Below are 27,169 nucleotides of genomic sequence, written 5' to 3' on the forward strand. Positions count from 1 at the left end.
CACCTTTGGGATGTGGTAGAACGGGAGATTCACAGCTTCAATTTGCACCTGGAAAATCTGCAGGAATTGCGTGATGCAATGATGTCATGATGGACCACAATCTCAAAGGAATGTTTCCAACATCTTGTAGAATCAATGCCACGAAGAATTGAGGCTGTTTTGAGAGCAAAGGGAGGCCCTACCCAGTATTAGTATAGTGTTCCTAATAAAGTGTTGTGTGTGTATGTATGTATGTGTATATATATATATATATATATATATATATATATATATATATATATATATATGTATATGTGTGTGTGTATATATACACTCACCGGCCACTTTATTAGGTACACCCGTTCAACTGCTCGGTAACGCAAATATCTATTCAGCCAATCACATGGCAGCAACTCAATGCATTTAGGCATGTAGAAATAATCAAGACGACCTGCTGAACCGAGCATCAGAATGGGGAAGAAAGGTGATTTAAGTGACTTTGAACGTGGCATGGTTGTTGGTGCCAGACGGGCTGGTCTGAGTATTTCAGAAACTGCTGATCTACTGGGATTTTCACACACAATCATCTCTAGGGTTTACAGAGAACGGTCCGAAAAAGAGAAAATATCCAGTGAGTGGTAATTCTCTGGGCGAAAATGCCTTGTTGATGCCAGAGGTCAGAGGAGAATGGCCAGACTGGTTCGAGATGATAGAAAGGCAACAGTCACTCAAATAACCACTTGTTACAACCAAGGTATGCAGAAGACCATCTCTGAACACACAACACGTCAAACCTTGAAACAGATGGGCTACAGCAGCAGAAGACCACACCGGGTGCCACTCCTGTCAGCTAAGAACAGGAAACTGAGGCTACAATTCACAGGCTCACCAAAATTGGACAATAGATGATTGGAAAAACGTTGCCTGGTCTGATGAGTCTCGATTTCTGCTGCGACATTCAGATATGGTAGGGTCAGAATTTGGCTTAAACAACATGAAAGCATGGATCCATCCTGCCTTGTATCAACGGTTCAGGCTGGTGGTGGTGGTGTAATGGTGTGGTGTTTTCTTGGCACACTTTGGGCCCCTTAGTACCAATTGAGCATTGTTTAAACGCCACAGCCTTACCTGAATATTGTTGCTGACCATGTCCATCCCTTTATGACCACAGTGTACCCATCTTCTGATGGCTACTTCCAGCAGGATAACGCACCATGTCACAAAGCTCACATCATCTCAAACTGGTTTCTTGAACATGACAATGAGTTCACTGTACTCCAATGGCCTCCACAGTCACCAGATCTCAATCCAATAGAGCACCTTTGGGATGTGGTGGAACGGGACATTCGCATCATGGATGTGCAGCCGACAAATCTGCAGCAACTGCGTGATACTATCATGTCAATATGGACCAAAATCTCTCAGGAATGTTTCCGGCATCTTGTTGAGTCTATGCCACAAAGAATTAAGGCAGTTCTGAAGGCAAAATGGGGTCCAACCCGGTACTAGCAAGGTGTACCTAATAAAGTGGCCTGTGTGTGTGTGTATATATATACATACACACACACACACACACAGTAAATACATGTGTCTAAGTGTATGTTTGTGTGCCCTTTAAAGGGATAGTTCAGGTTCTTCGATGCTCTACCTCATTTTCCACTTTCTTGGAGTGTTGTAGGCTCACCTACTAGTCTAGCATTTTGCCAGACCAGTGTACATCGAAACAACATGACCTATCCCTTTAAAGACCCATAGCTATGCGAGTATGTTTCTGTCGAGCTAAGAAGAAGACACCTCAATGCTGGTGTGTTTCGTTGCATCTCTCCACCAGGCTAGGCGCCCCTGTCCAGTCCTTGTCCTCTATGGGGAGAGCATGGACCCCTACACCTCCAGAACCTTTCCATTATCTAGCCCATTAAAGTCACTAGCCTGTGGTGTGGGATGTGACCATATCAACTCAATAACCCTCCGTGACCCCCCCCTGACCTGTCCTGTCAATTCCCTATTGGATTGTGTGATCTGATCATTATTCTATGTCGGTTTTGTGACCCTCAGGAAGAAAGCAAAGTCTGTGTTGGATAATTTGCATATGTGGTGTTGGCCCTGTCTAAACCTTTCTTGTATCTCTGCCTGCTTGTCAAGTGGATAAGCTCCAATGTAAACGATGATTCTCAAGTGTGATTCGTGGGGTTGGTTCTTAGCTCAACATTATTTTTCCTCTTGACACCAAACTATGGATATTAATTCTCCAAATATTTCTTGTTTTGATCATCGTTAAACCTCTGTCTCCCCGCCCTCCCCCTCTCCAGACCCCAAAAGCAGAGAAGTGGTCCTCAACGCCTGCAAGGCTGTGGGCTTCATCAGCAACACCTCCTTCGACATCCGCTTCAACCCTGACATCTTCTCCCCAGGTAGGACCACAGTGGTGAATGTATTACTTTTTTTAGGAGGGGCTGCAGTGTGGCACCAGGTTCTGCACTCTTAAAGCATGTTGCTTTAATTACACCCCAGGACACTACACTGAAATTGCTTCTAGGGTTCTCCCCAGGATTTCTGAACAAGGTGGCGCAAGATCGCATTATCAATACCGACTCGCATTTATTCATGTCAAAATGAATAAATCTGCTGAAACACTGAGGAACGCTTTCACGTTTGTTTTAATTTTTAACAACGATCAAAGAGAGTAACTATCATTATTTAAAAATTAAATTTGCTCTAAAATGTTTACATAGTGGCAGAGCCAAGTCGACAAGGTGGCACAGCACCACTCTTACATTCTTTGGGGGAGAACCATGGCTTCATTTATGCATTCAGGACATATGAGAGTGATAATTCTTTGCATGTGGTCCCCAAAAGATAACACAGATAAAAACACAACACAACCTCTGATGTGATGTGTCCCTATGTCAGGAGTGCGTTTCCCTGACGACAGCACGGATGACATTCAGAAACAGAAGCAGCTCCTAAAGGATTGTGCTGCCTTCCTGGTGTCCTGTCAGATCCCTTCTCTGGTGAGTCTCAGATAGACATGACACTACTAGCCACCTTACTACCTTAACGTATGTACGTGTGTGTGTGGTTTTCGTGTGTGGTTGGTTACGTGTGTGTGTGTGTGTGTTATTATTTAATTGTGTGTCTGTGTCTTCCTGTGTCCAGGTGAAGGACTGTCTGGACCACAGTGCTCTGCCCATGGATGGAGCCACTCTGACCGAGGCCCTGCACCAACGAGGCATCAACGTACGCTACCTTGGCAACGTGCTGGAGTTTGCGGACAAGACCCCTGCTAAGGCACAGCTGAAGCATTTCTATGTTAGTGCAGGCCCTCCTGGGGAGAATTCTAATGAAGAGCAACAACGTTATGCTAAACGTCCTAGCCTCTTGCTACAATGTTCCACTGTTACTACGACAGCCATGTTTAGTTGCAGAACAATATAAAAAGATGTAATAGTGTCCTGAATTCATTTAATTGTTTTGATTGTCCAGTTAACCCCTCTTTTCAAAGTTTGATGTGCCATAAGTATTTGTTTCTTTCTGTTTTATCCTATAGAGAATAGGAATCAGTGAGCTGATCACCAGATGTGCAAAACATTTCTTCAAGACATACCTGCAGGTAAGTGGCACATCACAAGTGTACAGTGATTGTCTTAGAGTCGCTTCCCTTTTGGCTGCAATTTTAGACTTTCTTCGCCTCATGGAGAGATGGAATGGATGTGAGAACAGTAGACCTTACTATAATTTACATTTAAGTCATTTAGCAGCCGCTTTTATCCAAAGCGACTTAAAATAAGTATGTTTGTCTAAAGTAAGTGAATCCACTCTACATCACTCATTGTAAGTAAAACTTTCGATGAGAACAAGTGCCATCGGCAGTCACAGTGCTAGATAAAGGAAGAAAACTCCTCTATATTCTCTTTCTTCCTGCTCCTGATGAAATTCAAGTCCTCTTTTTAATCCCTTCCTCTGGTTCTCTTTCCCTCTCCCTCAGGGTGTGGAGTTGTCGGCTCTCTCCACGGCCGTCAGCCACTTCCTCAACTGTTTCCTGAGCTCCTACCCTGACGCCATGGCCCACCTGCCCGCCGACGAGCTGGTGTCATGTCGCAAGAACCGCAAACACAAGAACAGGGTCCCCGGTGGCGGGGACAACACGGCGTGGGCCAACCTGACGCCCAGCGAGCTGTGGAAAAACATTGTCTCGGAGGCCCAGAACTACTACCATTTCGTCTTACAATGGTGAGTTTAAGTGAGTCGTTGTGTAGCAAGCTACAAAGCTAACAGCCATCCGTGCTGCAGTGAGTGTGGATCCATCGCTATATTACCACCCTCAGGCAGCATGCACCATCTTGAGCATTAGCCATGTCATACGACTGTATGACATCTGTTTATGCAGTGAGAGTGCGGACCAGGTGGTGGAGAAATACGGCCTTCAGAAGATCACCCTGCTCAGAGAGATCTCCATAAAAGCTGGCATCCAGGTAACTGCCTTCCATCAATCCCTCTGGTGGCATCTCAGTAGTCTAAAGTGGCGTCCTCTTCTCGTCTCCTTCCCCATTGTCTTATACCAGGTGTCGTCATTCTAGCACGACGCCACTTTGCCTGACCTACCTGTCTTATAAATCGTGGAACGATTCATGATTTGTAAAGATTTTCTGCATCCACGGAAATATAGTGCCATTAGATTCAATTCAAGATTCAAAGATTTGTGTTTATTATCATATGCACAGTAGAAAACATGTTTCCCTGTACAATGAAATTCTTGCTTTGCTGTCCGCAGAATGCCAACCAATGTAAAATGTACAATACTAAAAAATATACAATATATACTAAACAAAATGTACAAAATAACAAATGTGCATCTAGTTGTGCATTTTCTACTGTAATTACATTGCTTTCAGTGGGACAACCTACTTTACAAACTATCAAAACTCAATTCAAACCGTTGCCTTGTATAGTAACATTTAGAGGTACTTATATGCACTGTTTTGTATACACACACTCAACTTCAAAACTCCTGTGCTAGTAATACAATCATTTAATTAAGAAATAATTTATGGATTTATTGTTTTGTTGAATAATCATGACTTTGAGGCTGAAATGTTTGTCTCTCCTATTGTAACCATGGTAATGTTTTTGACAGCGCATATTTTAGCCGTGCTGCTTTTTATCCTTCCCATAATTGCTAACTGAGTTGTCAGACAGCACGACTCCACACTGTTCTCTGTCGTAAGACAATGCTCCTTCCCTCCATCTTGATTGATTTGAGAGAACTGGGTAGATGAAGGTTAATCCCTCCATGGGCCATTGCTTTCACCTATCCAATCAGAGTAGATAAAGGGAAGGAGAAAAGGAGAGGATCCACTTTTGAGTATTGAGATGCAGCCGTTGTCTGCACAGACCTCTTCTGTCTCGAGCTGTGTCTCTTTAATCCCCCCCCCCTCCTCCTGTTTTCTTCCCTTCCCTCTCAGATCCTGATAAAGGAGTACAACTTTGACAGTCGCCACAAGCCTGCCTTCACGGAGGAGGACATCTTAAACATCTTCCCTGTGGTGAAGCACGTCAACCCCAAAGCCTCCGACGCCTACCACTTCTTCCAGAGTGGCCAGGCCAAGGTGCAACAAGGTGAGACTACTGTGTCCTGCTGGGGATCATCAACTAGTGTGTGTATGCACACACACACACACACACACACAAATTGCCTCTACCTACCACAAAGGCCTCAATGAGCTCCTGACACAGGCAGGCCAGACACGCATGCACACAATTTTCCTACACCCCCTTACAGTAGAAAATTCACAACTAGATGCACATATTCATGCATCAACACAACTTGCCCAATTGCTCACCAGGGGTCAAAGAGATTAGAGAGTACATTAATTCATTGTTCTTCCCTTTAGAATTGTCATACAGAGTTTTAATATACCCTTTAATCAATATAAAACAATTTGTGGCAAGAGCCCCCCCCCCCCCCACTCATGGCAGATTATGATGCTTGTGGTGTTACATTTACATTACATTTATGGCATTTAGCAGACGCCTTTATCCAAAGCGACGTACAACAAGTACATTTGTTTAAGTAAGTGAATCATCTATCCAACTGTTTTTTTTTAATATATATATTTTATTAGCAGGAGAGAACTTGTACAGGGGAGAAGAGGTCTCGGGGTTAGGGTTAGTATAGGGGGGGTAGTGAGGGTGAAGCGGTCTTTAGGAGGGACTGTTAAGATGTAGCTTGAAGAGATAGGTTTTCAATCTACGGCGGAAGATCGGAAGTGACTGCAGTCCTGACCGTTGTGGGAAGCTCATTCCACCAGCGGGGCGCCAGGACAGTGAAAAGCCGTGACCGAGTAGCACGGCCACTGCATCCACGTAGAGGCGGCGGTGTCAGGCGGGCAGCCGAGGTGGAGGAGCGGAGTGATCTTGCATGTTCTGACTGTCTTGTTGGTGCTTGTCTGTGGATAGGTTTCCTGAAGGAGGGCTGTGTGTGAACTGATCAACTAAGCTTTGAACCTCTTCAACAACGTCTACGGGGCCATGCATGTTAGAAAGAAAGAAAGACTGTTTATTTGCCATGCAATCAATTCACATCAATTGTTGGAATGGGTCTTTTTGCACACACCCCCCCCCCGAGACAACACACACGCACTGCACACCCCCCCTCCGAGACAACACACGTGCACACCCCCCCAGGGAGAACAGAGCGCTGGGCTCTGGGCACAGGGTCAGCCAAGTCAGCGCCCCTGGAGCAATTCGGGGTTAAGTGCCTTGCTCAAGGGCACAACGGCAGTGGTAGGGACCTGGATATGATGCCAGCAACCCTCCAGTCACCAGCTCACATCCAGATCCCTCCTGGAGCGGGGATCGAACCAGCAACCTTCCGATTGCTGGCCAGCCTCTTTAACCTCCAGGCTACCTGCCGCCCAGGAGATCTGTGCCTGCCTGCGTCTGCTGGCACGCCTCAACTACATCATGGGAGACCACGCAAAGGTACGCTGCTCTGATGACATACAGTGCTGCTTGAACGTATGTGAACCCCTTGTGCAATCATTTAAAAAAAAAATAATAATGTTAAGAAGTTTTTACCATTAAATATTTATTTAATCAGAAGCAGTCTTTTTTTATCTGACACAACAGGTTTATATTTACCAATTCCATATGTTGGTTTAGAGAAAATCATGCTTATAGTAGAAAAACTAAATTATAAAGAAATTAGGGCAGGTGCAAAAATAAGTGAACCCCAAGTTGCATTGGTTAAATCAGGTAGGTAAGTACAATCAGGTGGGTAAGTAATTGAGTACCAAATGAACCAATCAAAGGAGAGATCTTTAGGAAAGAGTTTGGGCGGGACTCTGATAAATAGAGATAAGAAACCTGGTCAGTTTTTTGTCACCCATACAGGTGAATGCAAAACACACCAGCCTGAGAGGAAAGGAGATCTCAGAGGACATCAGGAAAAGGGTAGTGAGAGCACATTAGTCTGGGGAAGGCTATAAAATCATCTCAAGATTTGAGCTCCATCAGTCCACTATGAGGCAAATAATTCACAAATGGAGAGCATTTAACGTCCTTCCAAAATATCCCCAAGAGCCACAAAAAAAAAAAAGAATCGGGTAAAAGCCAACCCAAGCATAACATCTAGAGATTTGCAGACCTCCCTTGCTGCATCTCAGGTAACTGTGCATAACTGTGCATAAGAAGAACACTGAATCAAAATCAAACCACCTGGACAAGCCTGAAGGTTTCTGGAGGTCTGTTCTCTGGACAGATGAGTCCAAAATTGACCTTTTTGGTCACAAAACCACTATGTTTGGCAAAAACCCAACACTGCTGAAAATGGGTCTTCCAGCAAGACAACGACCCAAAGCATTCAAGCAAATCTACCAATGAATGGCTCAGGAGAAAGAAGATTTGTGTCAAATTCAAAGTCCTGACCTAAATCCAATCGAGATGCTGGACCTGAAGCGGGCAGTTTATGCCAGACACCCCTCAAACCTCAATCAAGAGTTCTGTAAGGAGGAGTGGGCAAAAATCCCTCAAAGCAGATGTCAGAGACTGATTGGTGGCTATACGAGACGTTTACTCCAAGTTATCGCTGCTAATGGAGGTGCCACAAGCTATTGACTAGAGATTCACATACTTTTGCACACATGAAATCTGAGTTTTTGTTAAATAAACCATTTTTGTTAAATAAACAATGTAAATATCATTTTGTCCTTTATTTGGAATGTCTACGAATTGAAGTTTAGATAAAGATTAGATAAAGACACAACAATATTTTCATATTCCTTATCTCCTGGCACATAAGTAATTTTGAATACAACCACTATGATCGATCCTCTCGTCTGAACATTTCATATACAAACACACTCCCTTGCCTGTAATAACAACACCTACTTAATGCTTGTTTGGGGTTCTCCTACATGTGTTTTTTAATAATATGACTGTCTGTCCTCAGGCTCTCAGTAACCAGCAGAAGGCAGTGTTGATGAGTGAGAGAGTACTGGGCATTGAACACCCCAACACTATTCAGGAATATGTTAATATAATAGAATAAGAATAAATAGAAATAGAATAAGTTTAACTAAAGAAATGACACTGTTTATACAACAACAACAAAAAGATTTATGTCATGTCATAGCACGTTTCGGTCCTGATTAACAGTCTCTAAAGCCCCTGTATGCTTTGTGTTATATGATTACATCTTAACGGTCCCTCCTAATGACCTCTTCACCCCCACTACCCCCCTGTACAAGTTTCTCTCCTGTTAATAAAAAAATAAAAAAATAAAGCATTGTGACTGCCTATGGCACCTGGTCTGAGCATTGATAACTTTATCTTATGATGACTGATGGATAGATGATTCACTTACTTAAACAAATGTATTTGTTGTTAGTCGCTTTGGATAAAGGTGTCTGCTAAATGCCGTAAATGATGAGTGCATACTCCTTGTTTGTTTGTTTAAGTCTGGAAAGTCCAGTGAAATACATACCTGGTTGGTTCAGAATGTTAAGAGTGTTTTAGGATATCTCTAGGGTGATTATAACGTTTTAAGTATTTTAACACTTAGAATATGATACAATGTACTCTGAAATGACTGATTGGTGTCTAAATGTTACTGAGATAGGTGATCCTATGTATTACACGAAAGTACAAGATGACATTTTCCACATAATGACCAATAATGGGAACAGAGACATTTAGAATGAAATGTTGAATGTGACACCCAGTTGATTTCTGACCAATTTAAGTTTCACGCAGGTTCAGTAACGCATGGCAGGAGGACGCAGAGTCATTATACAAAAACGTGCCATTTTGTGTCCCTCGAACAAAACTGTTATGTAAATCTGAGTAAACAATAAATAAACAATAAAACATTTTATAATTTAGTTTCCATGACATGTCTGGTAACATAAAACAAATTCATATTTTTTTTCTTTTGTTTTTAAAGAGTTTTAAGCACATTTTTGTGCAAAGCATCTTGGAATTTTTTTTTAAAATGACCTGTCCCTCAGTATGATTTTTCTACTTTTACTAAGCTATTGAGGCCAAAAAAGTCAAACTATCATATACAAACTTTAAGTCATATAAAGCCTCAAGTGTTATTTCATTACTCATGAATGGGTTTTATTCTTAATATGTTAAAACAACAATTTAGTCAAGTCCCTAGGTTGTCGTCAACCCTGTTACTTTTAATGAAAACACCCCTTCGGAAATAATGGACTGTTCCAAAAGTTGCATCATTTCCAGGAAGTGAAATCATCTGCCTTTTATGAAGTTGATGGAGAAAAGACAAGGAAGTGTCCTCTTCTTTTAATGAATTTTCTTTGAATTATGTAAAGTCTGACAGAGGGGGACAAGCTCATTGTGTCAACCCTGTTACCACAAAAGCATACGTTTTTTAAATGTCAAATGTACATATATAACAAAATTAAGCCTCTCATGAATGCACACCATGTGGTCTCATAACATTTAGCAAATGGCTAGTAATGGCTGCCAATAAATTGGCATCGGTTAACCCTGTTACCGTCAACCCTGTTACCTTTCTGACAAACGTGTATGATTTGGTGTGTACATGAAAATATACTTTTCTTACCAATAGTATTTACATAATACAGTGCCTATAGAAAGTCATCATACCCCTTTGAAATAGTTACTATATTTGTCGTACAGCCTGAAATCAAAACCCATTAAAAAAAAACGTTTTCCAGCTTTTTTTCAAACTAAGGAAAAAAAAAAGGCGACAGTTCTGAAAATGTATAAAAAAATGAAAAACAAGAATAACAGGGTTGGAAAAGTCATCAGTCCCCTGATTTAATACTTTGTAGAGCCACCTTTTGCTGCAATTACAGCCATCAATCTGTTTGGATATGTCTCTACTAGCTTTGCACACCTAGATTGGAGAATATTTGCCCATTCTTCCTTGAAGAATTGTTCGACTTCAGTCAAATTCCGTGGTGAGCGGCGATGGACTGCTCTCTTCAAGTCCATCCACAGATTTTCTATCAGATTTAAGTCAGGGCTCTGGCCACTCAAGGACATTCACCTTTCTATCCTTAAGCCACTGCGTTGTTCTTTTGGCGGTATGTTTAGGATCGTTGTCGTGTTGGAAGGTGAATGACCTGCCCATCTTCAGCTGTCTAGCAGAGGGACGCAGGTTGTCCTCAAGAATTTGGGTGTACTTGGCAGCATCCATTTTCCCTTCAATCCTGACCAATTGCCCAGTCCCCGCTGAAGAGAAACATCCCCACAACATAATGTTGCCACCACCATCCTTCACAGTAGGTATGGTGTGTTTTGGGTGGTGTGCTGTGTTTGGTTTTCGCCAAACATCGCGCTTGGAGTTCAGTCCAAATCTTAGTCTCGTCTGACCATAAAACCTTTTTCCACATGACAACAGAATCTTCCAGATGTGTTTTTGCATAGCACAAACGAGACTGACTGTGGCACTTTTTCAGAAAAGGCTTCTTTCTTGCTACCCTGCCATACAGGTCAGCTTTTTGTAAAGCTTGTGAGATTGTTGTCACATGCACAGACAGACCAGTCCCAGCCATAAAGACTTGTAAGTCCTTCAAAGTTGCCTTTGGCCTCTTGGTAGCTTCTCTGATCAATGTCCTCCTGACTCGGTCATCCAGTTTGGACGGACGGTCTGATCTAGGCAAGGTGTTGGTGGTGCCATACGCCTTCCACTTTTTAATGATGCTCTGAACGGTACTCAGAGGGATAGCTAAAGCCTTCGAAATCTTTTTGTAGCCTTCACCTAACTTGTGCCTTCTTACAACTTTATCCCAGAGGCCTTTTGAAAGTACTTTTCCAACCATGGTGAATTCTTTGCAGAACCATGCACTTTGTGGAATCCTCAAGAAACAGCTGGTTTTATTCTGAAGTAATCAAAACCACTACAATTGATGTCAGGTGGGGGGCAATTAGCCTGGTGTTTGATCTGGAAGTTGATTGGTTGCACCTGAGCAAGTTTATAATGGTATACTCTAAGGGGCTGATCACTTAACCAAACCAGGTATTTTACTAATTAATTTTTAATAATTGTCCAGAATTTTTAACATTTTTATTTTCACTTTGATGATGAGGGTTATAATGTGTACATACAGCTCAAAAAAGTTAGATTTGATTTATTTTAATTTCCAGGGTGTAATGTGACAAAAGGTAAAGATTTCACAGGGTATGATGACTTTCTATAGGCACTGTATACACATTTTTGCAGGTTTCATTCCTAAATATCATTGTTTTCTATTTATTCCATGGATAGGTAGGCTACAATGTGTTGAGGTTACTGACCTATACTGATCTATATAAATATGCACATTGGGTTTTAGATCAAATAAAAATAAAAATGTTATAATTATAAGTTACATGACATAGGTTACTGTTAACGATAAAGTGATTTATGTATTTGTATTTTATATGATAAATGGTGTGGAAGGGTAATTTCTTCCTGTTCAGTACTGAATTGAGCAAGAGAGGTTTTGAGAGTGGCACCTGGAATTTCTTCGAAGCGAGCCACGGCAAGGGAGCTCCTGATGGTGTTGGGGGAGTGTTAAAAAGACTGGCAGATCAGCTTGTGAGTCAAGGGCGTGATATCCCTGATGCCACCACACTCTACCGAGCTCTACTGACAACTGGCACCACAGTGAAGCTCTTTTATGTGGAAACCGAAAACATTGTGGATGCATACCGTAACATGCCAGCAAACATCCTATCGGTCCCAGGGACAATGCGTATACACCAGGTGGTCACCAACAGAAAAGGCCACTTGATCTCCCGGGATGTCAGCTGTCTGTGTGCCACATTAAAGAACCTGTCCTGCACATGTTTCAGTACTAACCACTTCATCTTCCCGCCACTGTCAGAGGGCCCTCAAATGATCCAGCCTGAGGAACCTCAAGCAACCCAGTCAGACCTCAACCAACCCAGTCAGAGAAGCACCTCGAGGTCAAAACTCGAGGAATGTTACATGAAGTGATCGTTTATTTATTTTTCTGGTTCTAAAACGCTGTGATTGGGGAGGCATTCAGAGTTTTGGGGTGGGGAAACTATTGTCAGATTTTTGAATTGTTGTTCTTCTACTGTTCGTAGCCAAGATTGTTGATTGGGAGGTTGTTCCGCTGTCGCTCTTCGCAGAGGTTTACCGCTGTTATTTATGTTTATTCTCTCAAGGCCAGACATGTTCAATAAATCATTTAATTGTCATGTAATTTCAATATCCTTGTGTGGGGGGACATGCAGCGTTCGGCCTGTAGAGGGTGCTACAGGACCGTGGCCAGGGTGCGGGAGCGAGGCTTGTCGCACACCTGTTGCGAATGAAGCCTCGTTAACGAATGGTTTAAGATGTGTGTGCCTCTGCTTTCAGAGAGACCCGAGAGAAGGTCGACTGAAAAGTCGACGAGGGGTTTGGAGGGCTGGAAAGCCAGAGAGAAGAATAACAATTAATAATCTAAATAAACGGGACCATTCTCTTATCACAACACTGCGTCCGCCTCTGTGTGTAACGGATCCCGTTACACCTTGATGTTTAGAATAAAACAATTGCTTTACATTAACATCCGCAGTATCATCATAATTTTTTCATCATTTTCTGCCTACCACTACTCATAATAATAATAATGCCTGCAAGCTCACATTAGAAGTCTGGTGCTACTGCCAATTATAACAATAGCCTAGTAATGATAATAGGCCTACCTACCGCTACTGATGATGATGATAATAATAATAATAATAATAATAATAATAGTGTGGGCCTAACAATAATAGCCTAGCCTAGGGCTATCTATCTATCTATCTATCTATGCAAGGTGGTGTAGTGGGGGTGGCGCCGGGAAGGGGGGGGGGGGCAACTGCAATGAACCAGCTTTGGGGGGGCCCAGCTTGCAAAAGGTTGAGAACCCCTGCAGTAGAGAATTGCGACATGTAGCAGTCAGTATTCTTTCACGTGTAGGCTTGAGATGTTTATCGCTTAACTTAGTCTGCGACTGTTTCTCTATGCTTAATGTGTATTGCAGGTTATGTAGGTCAGATGGCTAAAACCCTGCATTGCAGGAGCTGCTCTGACGTGTAGGCTGGACTGTAGTGCCAGGACTGTAGGTTTAAATCAGGACGGTGTAACACTTGATTTCGGGTTTTTGAAATACTGTAATAGTAGTCTTAGGTCTCAGTTCAGTAGATAAGGTCATTGGGTGCCTTAGGAGGAGTAGTTTCTTAATCTGAGTTGTTTTGTACTAGTGAGCAATCGGAGGAATTTAAGAGTGAGTTCACGTTTCAAAGTGTAAAAATTGCTGTGGGGAGCTAGGAGTGCAGCTAATTGCGTAGGCTTAGCAAGGATTCGGGTTTTATATTGAGAATCTAATGAAGCTGTAACAGCAGTCTGAAAACAACTACTGGCTCCGGTACTCGTTGGCCGCTACTACTACGTAGTAGGTAGGAATGTTGACAATTGAAGGAATGTTGCTTGCGAGTCTGCATGCAGCTAAATCTACGTTTCGCTGTCAATACGGACCAGTGTGTTAACTTTGGGTAGTCAGTATTTTGCCAGTAGTTCGTATTTTTTATTACAGTATATAATAAATCTGTTTCTTCTAATAAGAAGTATAGTTTCATATAAGCTTCGGGATCACAGCATCTGTTTCCCAAGTCACGCTGTCATGTGGTGTGGTCCTCTGTGGCTCAGTTGGTAGAGGCGCTAACAACGCTTAGGTTGTGGGTTTGATTCCTGCGGGGACCATATGCACTCACCGGCCACTTTATTAGGTACACCTGTTCAACTGCTTGTTAACGCAAATATCTAATCAGCCAATCACATGGCAGCAACTCAATGCATGTAGACATGGTCAAGACGACCTGCTGAAGTTCAAACCGAGCATCAGAATGGGGAAGAAAGGTGATTTAAGTGATTTTGAACGTGGCATGGTTGTTGGTGCCAGACGGGCTGGTCTGAGTATTTCAGAAACTGCTGATCTACTGGGATTTTCACGTACAACCATCTCTAGGGTTTACAGAGAATGGTCCGAAAAAGAGAAAATATCCAGTGAGTGGCAGTTCTCTGGGCGAAAATGCCTTGTTGATGCCAGAGGTCAGAAGAGAATGGCCAGACTGGTTTGAGATGATAGAAAGGCAACAGTAACTCAAAGGTTGGTGGTGGTGGTGTAATGGTGTGGGGGATATTTTCTTGGCACACTTTGGGCCCCTTCGTACCAATTGAGCATCGTTTAAACGCCACAGCCTACCTGAATATTGTTGCTGACCATGTCCATCCCTTTATGACCACAGTGTACCCATCTTCTGATGGCTACTTCCAGCAGGAGAACGCGCCATGTCACAAAGCTCACATGATCTCAAACTGGTTTCTTGAACATGACAATGAGTACACTGTACTCCAATGGCCTCCACAGTCACCAGATCTCAATCCAATAGAGCACCTTTGGGATGTGGTGGAACGGGAGATTCGCATCATGGATGTGCAGCTGACAAATCTGCAGCAACTGCGTGATGCTATCATGTCAATATGGACCAAACTCTGAGGAATGTTTCCAGCACCTTGTTGAATCTATGCAACAAAGAATTAAGACAGTTCTGAAGGCAAAAGGGGGTCCAACCCGGTACTAGCAAGGTGTACCTAATAAAGTGGCCGGTGAGTGTATACTGAAATGTATGCACTCAGCTAGATGGCATTATAGTTCTGGATAACTTGGCTTCTTTTCTCTATTTCTCTTAGGGGTGCTATATCCTTGTGGGAGAAGACTTTCCCCCTGTACAAGTTCTCTTCTGTTAATAAATAATAAAAAAAAATTAAAAAAAAATTGGCTTCTGGCATTACGACTGCCAATGGCCCCTGGTGTAAGCATTGATTACTTTGTCTTATGATGACTGTTGGATAGATGATTCACTTACTTAAACAAATGTATTTGTTGTATAACATATTTGGATAAAGGCGTCTGCTAAATGCCATAAATGTAAAATGTAAAAGAAGGTATGTTTTCTGTGCACTCGCTATCTTTGCACTTATGTTGGATACAGGGTGTTGCCGACTTGCGCTAGTCCTTCTTACAGATGTGTCCGTTCAAGTTGCAATGCAGCTCTTCTAGTTTTGGGGGTCTAACTAATTTGGTTCAGAGCTTGGTGTGAATTATTATCCTGCTTATGTGTCTGGCTGCGGCCTGCAATGTTTTTCCCCGCCTTCAGCTATGGTTTGACTGGTTAGATCTAGACTACGTCCTGTTCGTGTTCCAAGGCTGTACATGCCTAGGTTCAGGTGACAGGTTGTTCAGCTGCGGGCAGTTCCTGCCGTTTTAAATATTTAGGAGTTCTCAGGGATTAAGGAACCAATTGAGCATTAAGTATTTTCTTCTGAGTGAACATTTGGTGTCCTCTAGGAAGAGGATGTTTTTAAGTCACTATGTAGATCCAGTCGCTGAGTAGCTTTAGGTTCTCGCGGTTGCATTGGCTTCTAAGGCATGGTGAATCACGGTTGTGATTTATTCTTTTATCCTTATGATTATCACTTTCTGATTTAGATTGGATGACTCTTACTCACTCTCATACACTCTCATTGTAATTCAAGTAATAGTTGCTTGCATTCTCTTGTCCTGCTATGCCTAACACCGATGTTGCCTACAAACCGATGTTCATCAAGGAGGGAAACCTAGGATCAGATGCCGGTCATCTATTTTCGGCTCCTGTGCTGCAGAAACCGCAACCAGAAGGCAATGATAAATGTCTTCCTTCTAGTTGCACAAACAGTGTTTTCTCAGATGCAGGGTTTGGTGAATGTTTTACTGGAATTGTGTTTCTTGCAGCTTTTATGGGTTTCTTAGGCTACAATCCGGCCTACAATCTCACTCGCTGATTAGGAATAGATAATCACTTGTTTTTCAATCAAACACTCTAATTCTGATAGGAACAGCAGAGGAATTCCCATTGTTTTCTCAAACTAATACTGCTTGTCCTCTTTCTTCCATGTTCTCGATGGTTAGGGTTAGTTAGGTTAGTCTACCGAACCGTTTTCATAACGGAGGAGGGAAACCCATGACACAAGGACGGTTCGCTGCTCGTCTCCGGTTCCTGTGCAACAATGCATACTGTCCCTGGACGTATACACTCCTCACTCCTCCCGCTTTGGCACGGCAACCTCAGCAGCTTCAACCACTGACATCACTGCCACTTTGATGAAGATGGGTCGATGGTCCTCAGTGCTGATGAACGTTACTTGGGTTGAATTCAGTAGAAATGTTGAAGCTCTGAAGGCACAGAGTAATGTTTAGAACGCATGGCATGTTGCAATAATTTTGGTATTATGTATATGATACGTTTCTAGCTGGCGCAGGTACCAGTGTTAACCCGGACACAGTTTCACATAATGCTAGAATGACCCCCGTCTGATCCAGGTTGTAAGAGTACTCCCGTCCCTGCACACGTGCGGGGCAACACCAGGTGGGTCACCCTGCGAAGCATCTACTGGCTTAGATGCTGGATGGTTCTGCTATTGGGGGTTAGACATTTATGGGCTCCTCACTATGTATATTATGATGTTTCATTCAGCGGGGAGCTATATCAGAGTGGAACCATCGCCAAATCAAATTGTACATTCATTAAATTACAAACATTTATATCAATGATTAAGTGTCCTGACTGAATTGTCATCGGGGATGGACAGCTGTTTCACTTTGCTGATCATGTCACATGTTCATAGGACAAGCTATAAAAGCCAGTTCACGTTAGTTGACTATAGCTTGAGCAGTTGTTCACGCTGCCCGTTCGTTTGAGTTTCCCACCACCACCCCAGCGTCCACCTGCAGGTTAGCTGTTGTTACCTACCTACGGGGGGTTGGAGTTCATGGTTCTCCCAGCTTTTGTATTTTATTCATTTTAATATTGTTTATTCAAGCAGGGGGGTTAGAAGTTTATGGGCTCCCGCTATGTATATTATGTTGTATTATAATATTGTTTAATTCAGTGGGGAGCTATATCAGAGTGGAACCATCCATTACATCAAATCAAATTGTACATTAATTAAACTACAAACATTTACATCAATGACTAAATGTCCTGGCTGAATTAAGCTTCATCTGGGGTTATGAACTCACACCAGCTCGCCTCCCCTTTTTCAGAGTCTATAAACCTGTTTCATCATGAGACAATCTTTAGTAGATGTGTGATCAGGGTTGAGAGGCCTAGCCGACTCAGCTCTGGAGACTAAAGTCACACCAGAAACAAGGGACATCCGGCTGTACCACGAGCCTAACCGCCTGAAAAGTTAGGATTTCCTCCAGCAGACGTTGGCAAAAGGCTAACCACCACTACTACGAAACAACTGCTACGATACAAACTCTACCTTCCAACCAGCCAGGCTTACAACGGCCTGAACCTGCTCTTCTGGAGAGTGTGGATGGAAAGGACACTGCATTTTCTTCAAGAGATCAAAGTTCAAGACGCCTCAAAAGAATTACCCGGGTCCATTCTATCTTTTGTACAAGGCATTGTGTGCTCGTGTAACGTTAGTTTGGTAAATATTTTATTGTGTAGACTGAAGTCCTGCTGTCCAAAATGATCAAATCTGCCGCCACTTGCCATAACCACCACTTAACCATGTGTTCGGAAGCTTGTGATTCTGCCCGAACCCCTGTTATAAGAATCTGTCGGCCACTGTGTGTGCGTCAGCGTTTCATACACTGTATAGCTCCCATATACAGTGGGTTTGTATTCAGACCCTTTCACTTTTTCCACATTTTGTTGTGTTATAGACTCAATTTAAAATGTATAAAATTATTTTTTTTACCATCAATCCACACACAATATCCCATAATGACGAAGCAAAAACACGTTTTTAGAAATTTCTGCAAATGTATTGAAATACAGAAATACCTAATTTACATAAGTATTCAGACCCTTTGCTATGACACTCTTAAAATTAGCTCACGCAAAAATGTCGTCAACGAGTTACTTAATGAGTTGAATTGAGTCCATCTTAATGCAATAGTTCATGTAATTTTGGAATTAATATATTTGTTTTTATAGGGTCTCTGATTTGCATAGGAATGGGGTGGATGCATATAATTAATTTTAAATTCAGTCTAACACAACAAAATGTGGAAAAAGTGAAGGGGTCTGAATACTTTCCGATGCCACTGTATATGATACAATTTCCTAGCTATTGAATCATTTGATACGATATTCAAACGACTGATTTATTGTTAACGTGACGTCTATCGTGTGCCAGACCCATTCATACTGGATACTGTCCTGCCCGTGAATCTTCCCAGTCATCAAACCACTCATTTCATTCAGTCATTCATTGCCTACATCATTGTTTTGTGCTGTTTTATATTATATTTAGTAAGAAAATAGAGTAACAGAGTAGCTTTTAATACAAACCAGGGCATGAGATTTCGTACAAATTTGGTGTTCTGCTTTTTGTATGAATTCATACAAATGAAGTGTGGGGTCCTGTTGGTCTCAATGGGCAATAGGCTTAAACATAGTAGTGCTTATTTTACAGTATAGTCTTTCATTCTTTTAAAACTTTTTTATTTTACAGCATTATTTGAAAGCAGTCCAAGTATTTGAGGGTTGTTTCGGGATTAACGGGATACGAAATTTGTATAAAATACATTTGAATAGAGGCACAATTGTGGACAATGGCTTTGTAAACCAGTGGGTGTGACATTCCAAATATTAACGCGTATAAAATACATTTGAATAGAATCAGTGGCTACGGCTGCGTGCAACTGTTACGGTTCCCCCTCCTAACCATCCCTCTGGCGCCACCTTGAGGCCCAGACGATCATCGCTGGAGCGTCCAGCTCCCAGTCGACAGCGCACCTGTTCCCTGTCTCCCCTCAGCACACCTGCAAACCATCTGCAATCACCGCCCTATAAGAACCCTGCCTGAACTCCACTCCAGTGCCAGATCGTACTGTGTCCATGGTAACCTTCCCAGTAACCCGCATTACGTTTCGAGACTTTGATTTCCTCTTGTGTTTCACCGCGTTCCCTTGTGCCCATCCAGATACCTCGTCGACCCTTCCACGGACCTAGCCCCCTTACCGACTACTGGACCTCCCTGCCTCCCAACCATCTGCCTGTCCGACTACCCGTCTGCCTGCCCAACCGCCTGCCTGTCCGACTACCCGTCTACCTGCCCGCTCTCCTGCCGACCCCTGGACCGAACTTCGACTACCCTCTTTGGATTATCCACTTGTCCCCGTTCACTATTACCATTATTAAATACGCCTTCGGGCTTTATCTACCCTCTCTGTGTGCCGTCGTTTGGTTCCTCAGACCTTCTGTGTAACAGCAACATTCCAAACATTAACACTTATCAAATACATCTGAATAGAGGGACAAATTACTGTATTGAAGTATCACAATCCGTAAATGGCTTTATTCAGGTGGAGCAACTGATGTTTGTGATATACTGAATGGTAAAGATACACTCACCGAGCACTTTATCAGGAACACTATACTAATATTGGGTAGGGCCTCCCTTTGCTCTGAAAACAGCCTCAATTCTTCGGGGCATTGATTCCACAAGATGTAGCATTCCTTTGAGATTCTGGTCCGTGATGACATGATTGCGTCACGCAATTCCTCCAGATGTTTCAGGTGGGCTTTCAAGCTGTGAATCTCCCATTCTACCACATCCCAAAGGTGTTCTTAGGATTCAGATCCGGTGACTGGGAAGGCCACTGAAGAACACTGAACTCATTGTCATGTTCATGAAACTAGTTTGAGACGACTTTTGTTTTGTGACATGGTGCATTATCATGCTGGAAGTAGCCATTAGAAGATGGGTAAATTGTGGCCATGAAGGGATGCACATGGTCAGCAACAATACTCAAATAGGCTGTGGCATTCAAGCGATGATTGGTATTAACGGGCCTAAAGTGTGCCAAGTAAACATTCCATTAGAAGGTGTACAGGTGTTCCTAATAAAGTGTTTGGTGAGTGTATATTAACAATAATTCCATGACATCTCTTTTAACACCAGGGTCGCTGTTCCTATGTGCAGGCTGTATTACGCGTGAAGTAATGATGGCGAGAGAAGAGTGTAAAGGTTCAGCTCAAAACATTCACTTGACAGGAACATTGATTGTACAATTTTCTTTTTACTATCAGTCCTTGACTATGGGGACATCATTTATATGCATGCGACCTCCTCCACATTTAAACAGTTACATTCAGTCTATCATATCAGCACTTGATTCTATTACATGTGATATCAGGCAGTGGGGTGGCTGTCCCTAACCGCTAGAAGGACCCAACACTGGCTATTGTATGTATATAAACTCCCATACTTGTCGCCGATACGGCCTTTCCCCGACCTGAACACCATGCCATAGGGTACAAAATAAAATCAAGAAAGAACAGACTGGGGGAAAAGGGGTCCAAATATCAGGAGATGGTGTCCGAAGCTACGAGTGAGTTAAGGCCTGAGCCAGCTACCACTAAGTGTAAGACAGAACCCCTGTCAACCAGGAAGTCTGAAAGAACCAAAGGACCCAAGGGAGGCCGAGGTGCGCATGAAAAGAGAATGTAATCACCACCACCGGAGAAGGCCTCAGCCGACAGCACTGCACCAATACCATCAATAGGTTACGAGGTGGTAGACCTAATGATCCCCGCACAGACCTGGGAATCCCTACCTAAGCCATTCGATTTTGACCAGCTGGAAGTCTCTGTGGCTGTGGGCCCTGCGGTGAGCGTGGCTACACAGACGGAGGCCCTGAGTTCCAATCTCATCTTCGACCCATTGCTTGCAGAACCGAACGATGATGTACCTGAGCAGCAGGATGTTCCTATGCCAAACCTCAATCCAGAGACAGGATAGATGCAACTAAGCGGACCTACCAGAGCTGGATATGCCAGAACTGGATGAGGAGGACGGATCTGATTGCCAAGGCGATACCCCTTGATTGATAAGTTGATTCTGATATACAGTTGTGGTCAGAAGTTTACATACACTTGTAAAGAACATGCATGTCATGGCAGTCTTGAGTTTCCAATCATTTCTACAACTCTTATTTTTCTGTGATGGATTGATTGGAGCACATACTTCTCTGTCACAAAAAACATTCATGAAGTTTGGTTCTTTTATGAATTTATTATGGGTCTTCTGAAAATGTGACAAAATCTGCTGGGTCAAAAATATACATACAGCACTTTGAATTATCAATTTTGGTGATGTAGAAAGTTGTGTCAATCAAATTTGCTTTGTGGCATGGCCTCTTAACTTCTTATGAGTGATTATGATTACACTCAGCCAAAAACGCTACAATGGGAAAGTCTAAGGAGCTCAGCACGGATCTGAAAAAGCGCATCATTGACTTGAACAAGTCAGGAAAGTCACTTGGAGCCATTTCAAAGCAGCTACAGGTCCCAAGATCAACTGTGCAAACAATTGTTTGTAAGTATAAAATGCATGGCACAGTTGTGTCACTGCCACGATCAGGAAGAAAACGCAAGCTATCACCTGCTGCTGAGAGAAAATTGGTCAGGATGGTCAAGAGTCAACCAAGAACCACCAAAAAGGAGGTCTGCCATGAATTAGAAGCTTCTGGAACACAGGTGTCAGTGTCCACAGTCAAGCGTGTCTTACATCGCCATGGGCTGAGAGGCTGCCGTGCAAGAAGGAAGCCGTTGCTCCAGAAGCGGCACCTTAAGGCTCGACTGAAGTTTGCTGCTGATCACATGGACAAAGAAAAGGCCTTCTGGAGGAAAGTTCTGTGGTCAGATGAAACAAAAGAGCTATTTGGCCACAATGACCAGAAATATGTTTGAAGGTGAGGCCTTTCACCCCAAGAACACCATACCTACCATCAAGCATGGTGGTGGTAGTATTATGCTCTGGGCCTGTTTTGCTGCCAGTGGAACTGGTGCTTCACGGAAAGTAAATGGAATAATGAAGAAGGAGGATTACCTCCAAATTCTTCAGGAAAACCTAAAACTATCAGCCAGAAGGTTGGGTCTTGGACGTAGTTGGGTGTTCCAACAGGACAATGACCCCAAACACACATCAAACGTGGTAAAGGAATGGCTAAATCAGGCTAGAATTAAGGTCTTAGAATGGCCTTCACAAAGTCCTGACTTAAACCCCATCGAGAACATGTGGAGTGTGCTGAAGAAACAAGTCCGTGTCAGAAAGCCAACGGATTTAGTTGAACTGCACCAATTCTGTCAAGAGGAGTGGTCAAAGATTCAACCAGAAGCTTGGGACATTTAACCAAATATTAGCATTGCTGTATGTATATTTTTGACCTAGCAGATTTTGTCACATTTTCAGAAGTCTTTTATGAAATAAATTCATAAAAGAATCAAACTTCATGAATGTTTTTTGTGACAGAGAAGTATGTGCTCCAATCAATCCATCACAGAAAAATAAGAGTTGTAGAAATTATTGGAAACTCAAGACTGCCATGACATACATGTTCTTTACAAGTGTATGTAAACTTCTGACCACAACTGTAGCTAATGTGTCCCTCTAGCTAACTGTGTACTATCAGTGTTTAAACTACAAGTTGTTTCAAGCTTACGACAAAGCCACACTGGTGTGGAGCTAGCTAGGTAGCTATACACTCACCGAACACTTTATTAGGAACACCTGTACACCTTATCATGGTGGAGGTGGTGTAATGTTGTGGGGAATGTTTTCTTGGCACACTTTGGACCTGTTAATACCAATCAATCATCGCTTGAATGCCACAGCCTATGTGAGTATTGTTGCTGACCATGTGCATCCCTTCATGGCCACAATTTACCCATAATGGCTACTTCCAGCATGATACAAATGTCACAAAGCAAAAGTCATCTCAAACTAGTTTCATGAACATGACAATGAGTTCAGTGTTCTTCAGTGGCCTTCCCAGTCACCGGATCTGAATCCAATAGAACACCTTTGGGATGTGGTAGAACGGGAGATTCACAGCTTGAAAGTGCACCTGAAATGTCATCATGGACCAGAATCTCAAAGGAATGTTTCCAACATCTTGTGGAATCAATGGCACAAAGAATTGAGGCTGTTTTGAGAGTAAAGGGAGGCCCTACCCAGTATTAGTATAGTGTTCCTAATAAAGTGTTAAGTGAGTGTATGTGGCAGTATGTCCACGAAAGTGCATATTAATTAACTCATAGGATATAATGTTTCTCAGTTGATTCTGCGCATTTCAGCTACATGGACATAAATATGTCCATGCGGGGGAAATGTTTAGCGCAGTCTGACATGAATAAGCGTGAGTCGGCTTGAATAATGCAACAAATTTTCATGCGAGACAGGAGTAAGGATTTTGGGCTTTAGTTGGATAATAATGCTTTTATTTGGTATTGCACTTTTTGGTGGATTGTTTGAAGAGGGAGAGCGTGCTGGATAAATTGTCATGCCTTTGTTTGTTAATCGGAAACGATCAAGAAAAAGATGACCCTCCCCCATCAACCATAGAGTATATCACTTTTAACGTTCAACTCCTGGCTGGCTCAGGAACACCTCGCTCCAATCACACTGGATTTTAGGTTTTAGTCTCTAGAAACAAATTGTTTCCTGGATTACGAACTACCTGACCAACAGGCCACAGTTTGTACGGTTGCAGGGATGTATGTCGAACTGGGTGGTGAGCAGCACTGGCGCCCCCCCAGGGGATGGTTCTGGCTCCCTTCCTCTTCACCCTCTATACCTCAGACTTCAGGCACAACACAGATATTGTGGGATGTGTCAGTGGAGGCCAGGAGACAGAGTACAGAGGACTGGTGGACAGTTTTACTGAGTGGTGTGAGCAGAACCACCTGCTACTCAATACCGGCAAGACAAAGGAGATGGTGGTGGACTTTAGGAGGACTAGGGTCCCCCTGTCTCCTGTTTCCATCCAGGGAGAGGAAGTGGAGGTGGTCCAGAGTTACAAGTATCTGAGGGTGCACCTGGACAATAAACTGGACGGGACTGGTAACACAGATGTCCTGTACAAGAGGGGCCAGAGGCGGCTTTATTTCCTGAGGAGGCTCAGGTCCTTTGGCGTGTGCAGGACTCTGCTGAACATGTTCTACCAGTCAGTGGTGGCCAGTGCAGTGGTATGCTGGGGGGGCAGCATCAAGGAAGGTGACACCAAGAGGCTGAACAAGCTTTTTAGGAAAGCTGGTTTTGTCCTCGGTGTCACCCTGGACACTGTGGAGGAGGTGGCCAAAAGGAGGATGAGGACCAAACTCCTGGCCATTATGGACAATCCCTCCCATCCCCTACATGACACTGTGGCAGAGCAGAGAAGCTCCTTTAGCAACAGACTACTACAACCACGTTGCACTAAGGAGCGCTATAGGAGATCTTTTCTGCCTGCCGCAATAAGACTGTACAACTCCTCCTCCAGCTGGCTCGATCGGGGTGATCAGAGTCAGGCTGGGGGATGTTAAATCATACTGCACTGTTCGTACTGTATATAATGTTTCAGATGTCTATTTTATTCCATTATTCTATTGTCACTTTATTTTGTTGTTGTTGTTTGTGATGTGAGCTGCTGTAACGCATAAATTTCCCCTCGGGGATCAATAAAGTACCTATCTATCTAGAACAACTATCGAGAACAACTACCAGTCGGCTAAATCTTGATTTTTGGTAAAACATGGAACAAATAAAATAATGTAATGTCATCTTGTTTTGTTCACACATTATTTATCATAATGCCTATTTGGGAGGAATGCACCGGCATACAAAAAAAATACACGCTCTGCCGTATCCCCCTCCCGTTCTCTCTGTCCCGCTCTCTTGCTTGATCGTGACTGTGTGAGCAAGTCCCCTTTGTTCTCCGAGACCACGACATCCCGCATGAGGGGGAGCTGTTGCTTAGGGGAGGGTGGGCAGGGAGATTGGTGCTGGCGAGGCTGGCGTGGCCGTCCGCTCACTGGAGGCCTCTGGGCAGATGTGGGTGAGGCAGTGGGTGATGGAACAGCTGTCGGCTGGATGAGGGGAGGGGTAGCCACTTCCTGGAGGACAGTGCAGCTGGGGGGCCGGGGTAAAGCATCAGATTCCTTGGGAGGTTTGGTGGCAACGTTAGGAGTTTAGGATGCTGCTGGGGCCAGGATCGCCATTGTCTAGGTGGGAGACAAATCCGAGGGGGCGTCAGGGGCCGATGGAGTTGAGGCATCATTGTTGAGAAGGTCGATGTTACGCAGAGACGACTGGTGGAACCAATGACGGCACAAGAGACAGAAGGTAACTGTTAGCCCAACGGGCGTATTTAATAAGAGGGGTAAGGGATGGGAATAAATAGCTTGGGGAAAGGGGGAAAGTAATCCGTAGTCCAGGGAGAGTAGGGTCGAATGGGGGGTAGGAGGGTCCCGTATACAGGGGATCCGTGGAGACAAGGGGCTAGGTCCGTGGAACAGGGTAGGGGTCGCGGAGATGAAGGGGGCTAGGTCCGTGAAAGGGTTGGGGCGGAATCCAAGGGGGGTCAAGATTGCAGGGGAAACACAGGAAACAAGGGTGAGACAAACGACGAGGAGGCAACACACAAGGAGATCTAGGAACTCGAGAAGGCTTTAGCGTAAGTGATACTAGATACACGAAAGTTACCATGAGGTCACAGTATGTTCTGGCACTGGAGTGGAGTTCAGGCAGGGTTTATATAGGGCGCTGATTGGGGATGGGTCGCAGGTGTGTTGATTGGGGATCTGACCCAGGTGAGCTGTCGACTGGGGAGTCAGCGCTCTAGTGATGACCGCCGCGGCCTCGAGGTGGTGCCAGAGGGTCGGTCAGAAGGGGGAACTGTAACAGTCGAAGCAGTTTGACAGCTCCACCAGATCGTCCTCAATGGGGGAAAACCTGGGGAGTGATACCCCCGGCCGCCTGCCTGGTTTTCTACTTGTTACCTGTGACCACCAGTGTAACGTCTCGCCCTGCTCCTTAGTTTATGTTTGTCTTTGTTTCATGTCAGTCATTCATTGTTTCCTGTTTAATGTTGTTATACTCTCCTCGTCTCTCGTTTCAGATACTTACGGCCCTTGTGTGTTTCCCGCCTGTGTGATGTCTACCCCGCCCTGATTTGTGTCACCTGTTCCTCATCATCCTTCCCTGTGTATTTAGTCTGTGTGTTCCCCTGTCTCTGCGCCAGTTCATCTTTGTACCTTCATGTCATATGTCCCAGCATTTCCTAGTGATAAATATTCCTGGTTTTTGATCTCAGAGTGTGTTTCTGACTTTGCCTTTTGCCTACCCCCTTCCTGTATTATCTGCCTACCCATTGACTGCCTACCTGTGTACCAAACCTTTTTGAAAGTAAAGACTATTCTATTGGATACGTTTTTGTATCCGAGTCCTCCGCCTAAGTACAACAGTCATTTACGAACTGGCCAAACTATGGACTCAGCCGGCCCAGACTTTGTGCGCGCTGTGCTTCAAACCCAGGAGAGACGGATTCTTCGCCATGACAAGCAACTCACCTCAAGCTGCCTGGGGATGAGTGGGCTGTCAGAGCGACACAAGGGCTTCCAGGCTTCCATCGGCGGCCAGGTTTGCCAGCTGGCTGACCAGATCCAGCAGCTGATGGCGTGCCTTGAGACTCTCGTCTCTTCCCCTCCAGTCCCGGTGCCATTTCCGACCCGTGATCCTGCTCCTGTTCTGGTTCCAGCTCCTGCTCCCCTGCTCACACCACCAGCACTGGCTCCTCACCTCTCCAGACCCGAGCGGTTCTCCGGGGACTCCAGTAACTATCGG

The 27,169-nt window shown here is 43.8% G+C and overlaps 1 protein-coding gene across 1 annotated transcript in view; it reads left to right on the plus strand.

The window, feature by feature from the left end:
- LOC310824041 (clustered mitochondria protein homolog) overlaps window positions 1–8,527 on the plus strand; it is a gene marked incomplete at both ends in the record, with an annotated part of 41,757 nt that extends 33,230 nt beyond the window's left edge. The window contains 11 exon segments of the mRNA XM_083696933.1: window positions 2,289–2,390; window positions 2,890–2,990; window positions 3,136–3,288; window positions 3,527–3,589; window positions 3,965–4,209; window positions 4,367–4,451; window positions 5,442–5,595; window positions 6,436–6,452; window positions 6,454–6,471; window positions 6,475–6,513; window positions 8,429–8,527. Coding sequence (XP_083553059.1) covers window positions 2,289–2,390; window positions 2,890–2,990; window positions 3,136–3,288; window positions 3,527–3,589; window positions 3,965–4,209; window positions 4,367–4,451; window positions 5,442–5,595; window positions 6,436–6,452; window positions 6,454–6,471; window positions 6,475–6,513; window positions 8,429–8,527 — 1,076 coding nt within the window.
- Between the last annotated feature and the right edge of the window lie 18,642 nt (window positions 8,528–27,169).

Source organism: Argentina silus, assembly GCF_951799395.1.
Source record: "Argentina silus genome assembly, chromosome: Y".
Taxonomy (NCBI): Eukaryota; Metazoa; Chordata; class Actinopteri; order Argentiniformes; family Argentinidae; genus Argentina; species Argentina silus.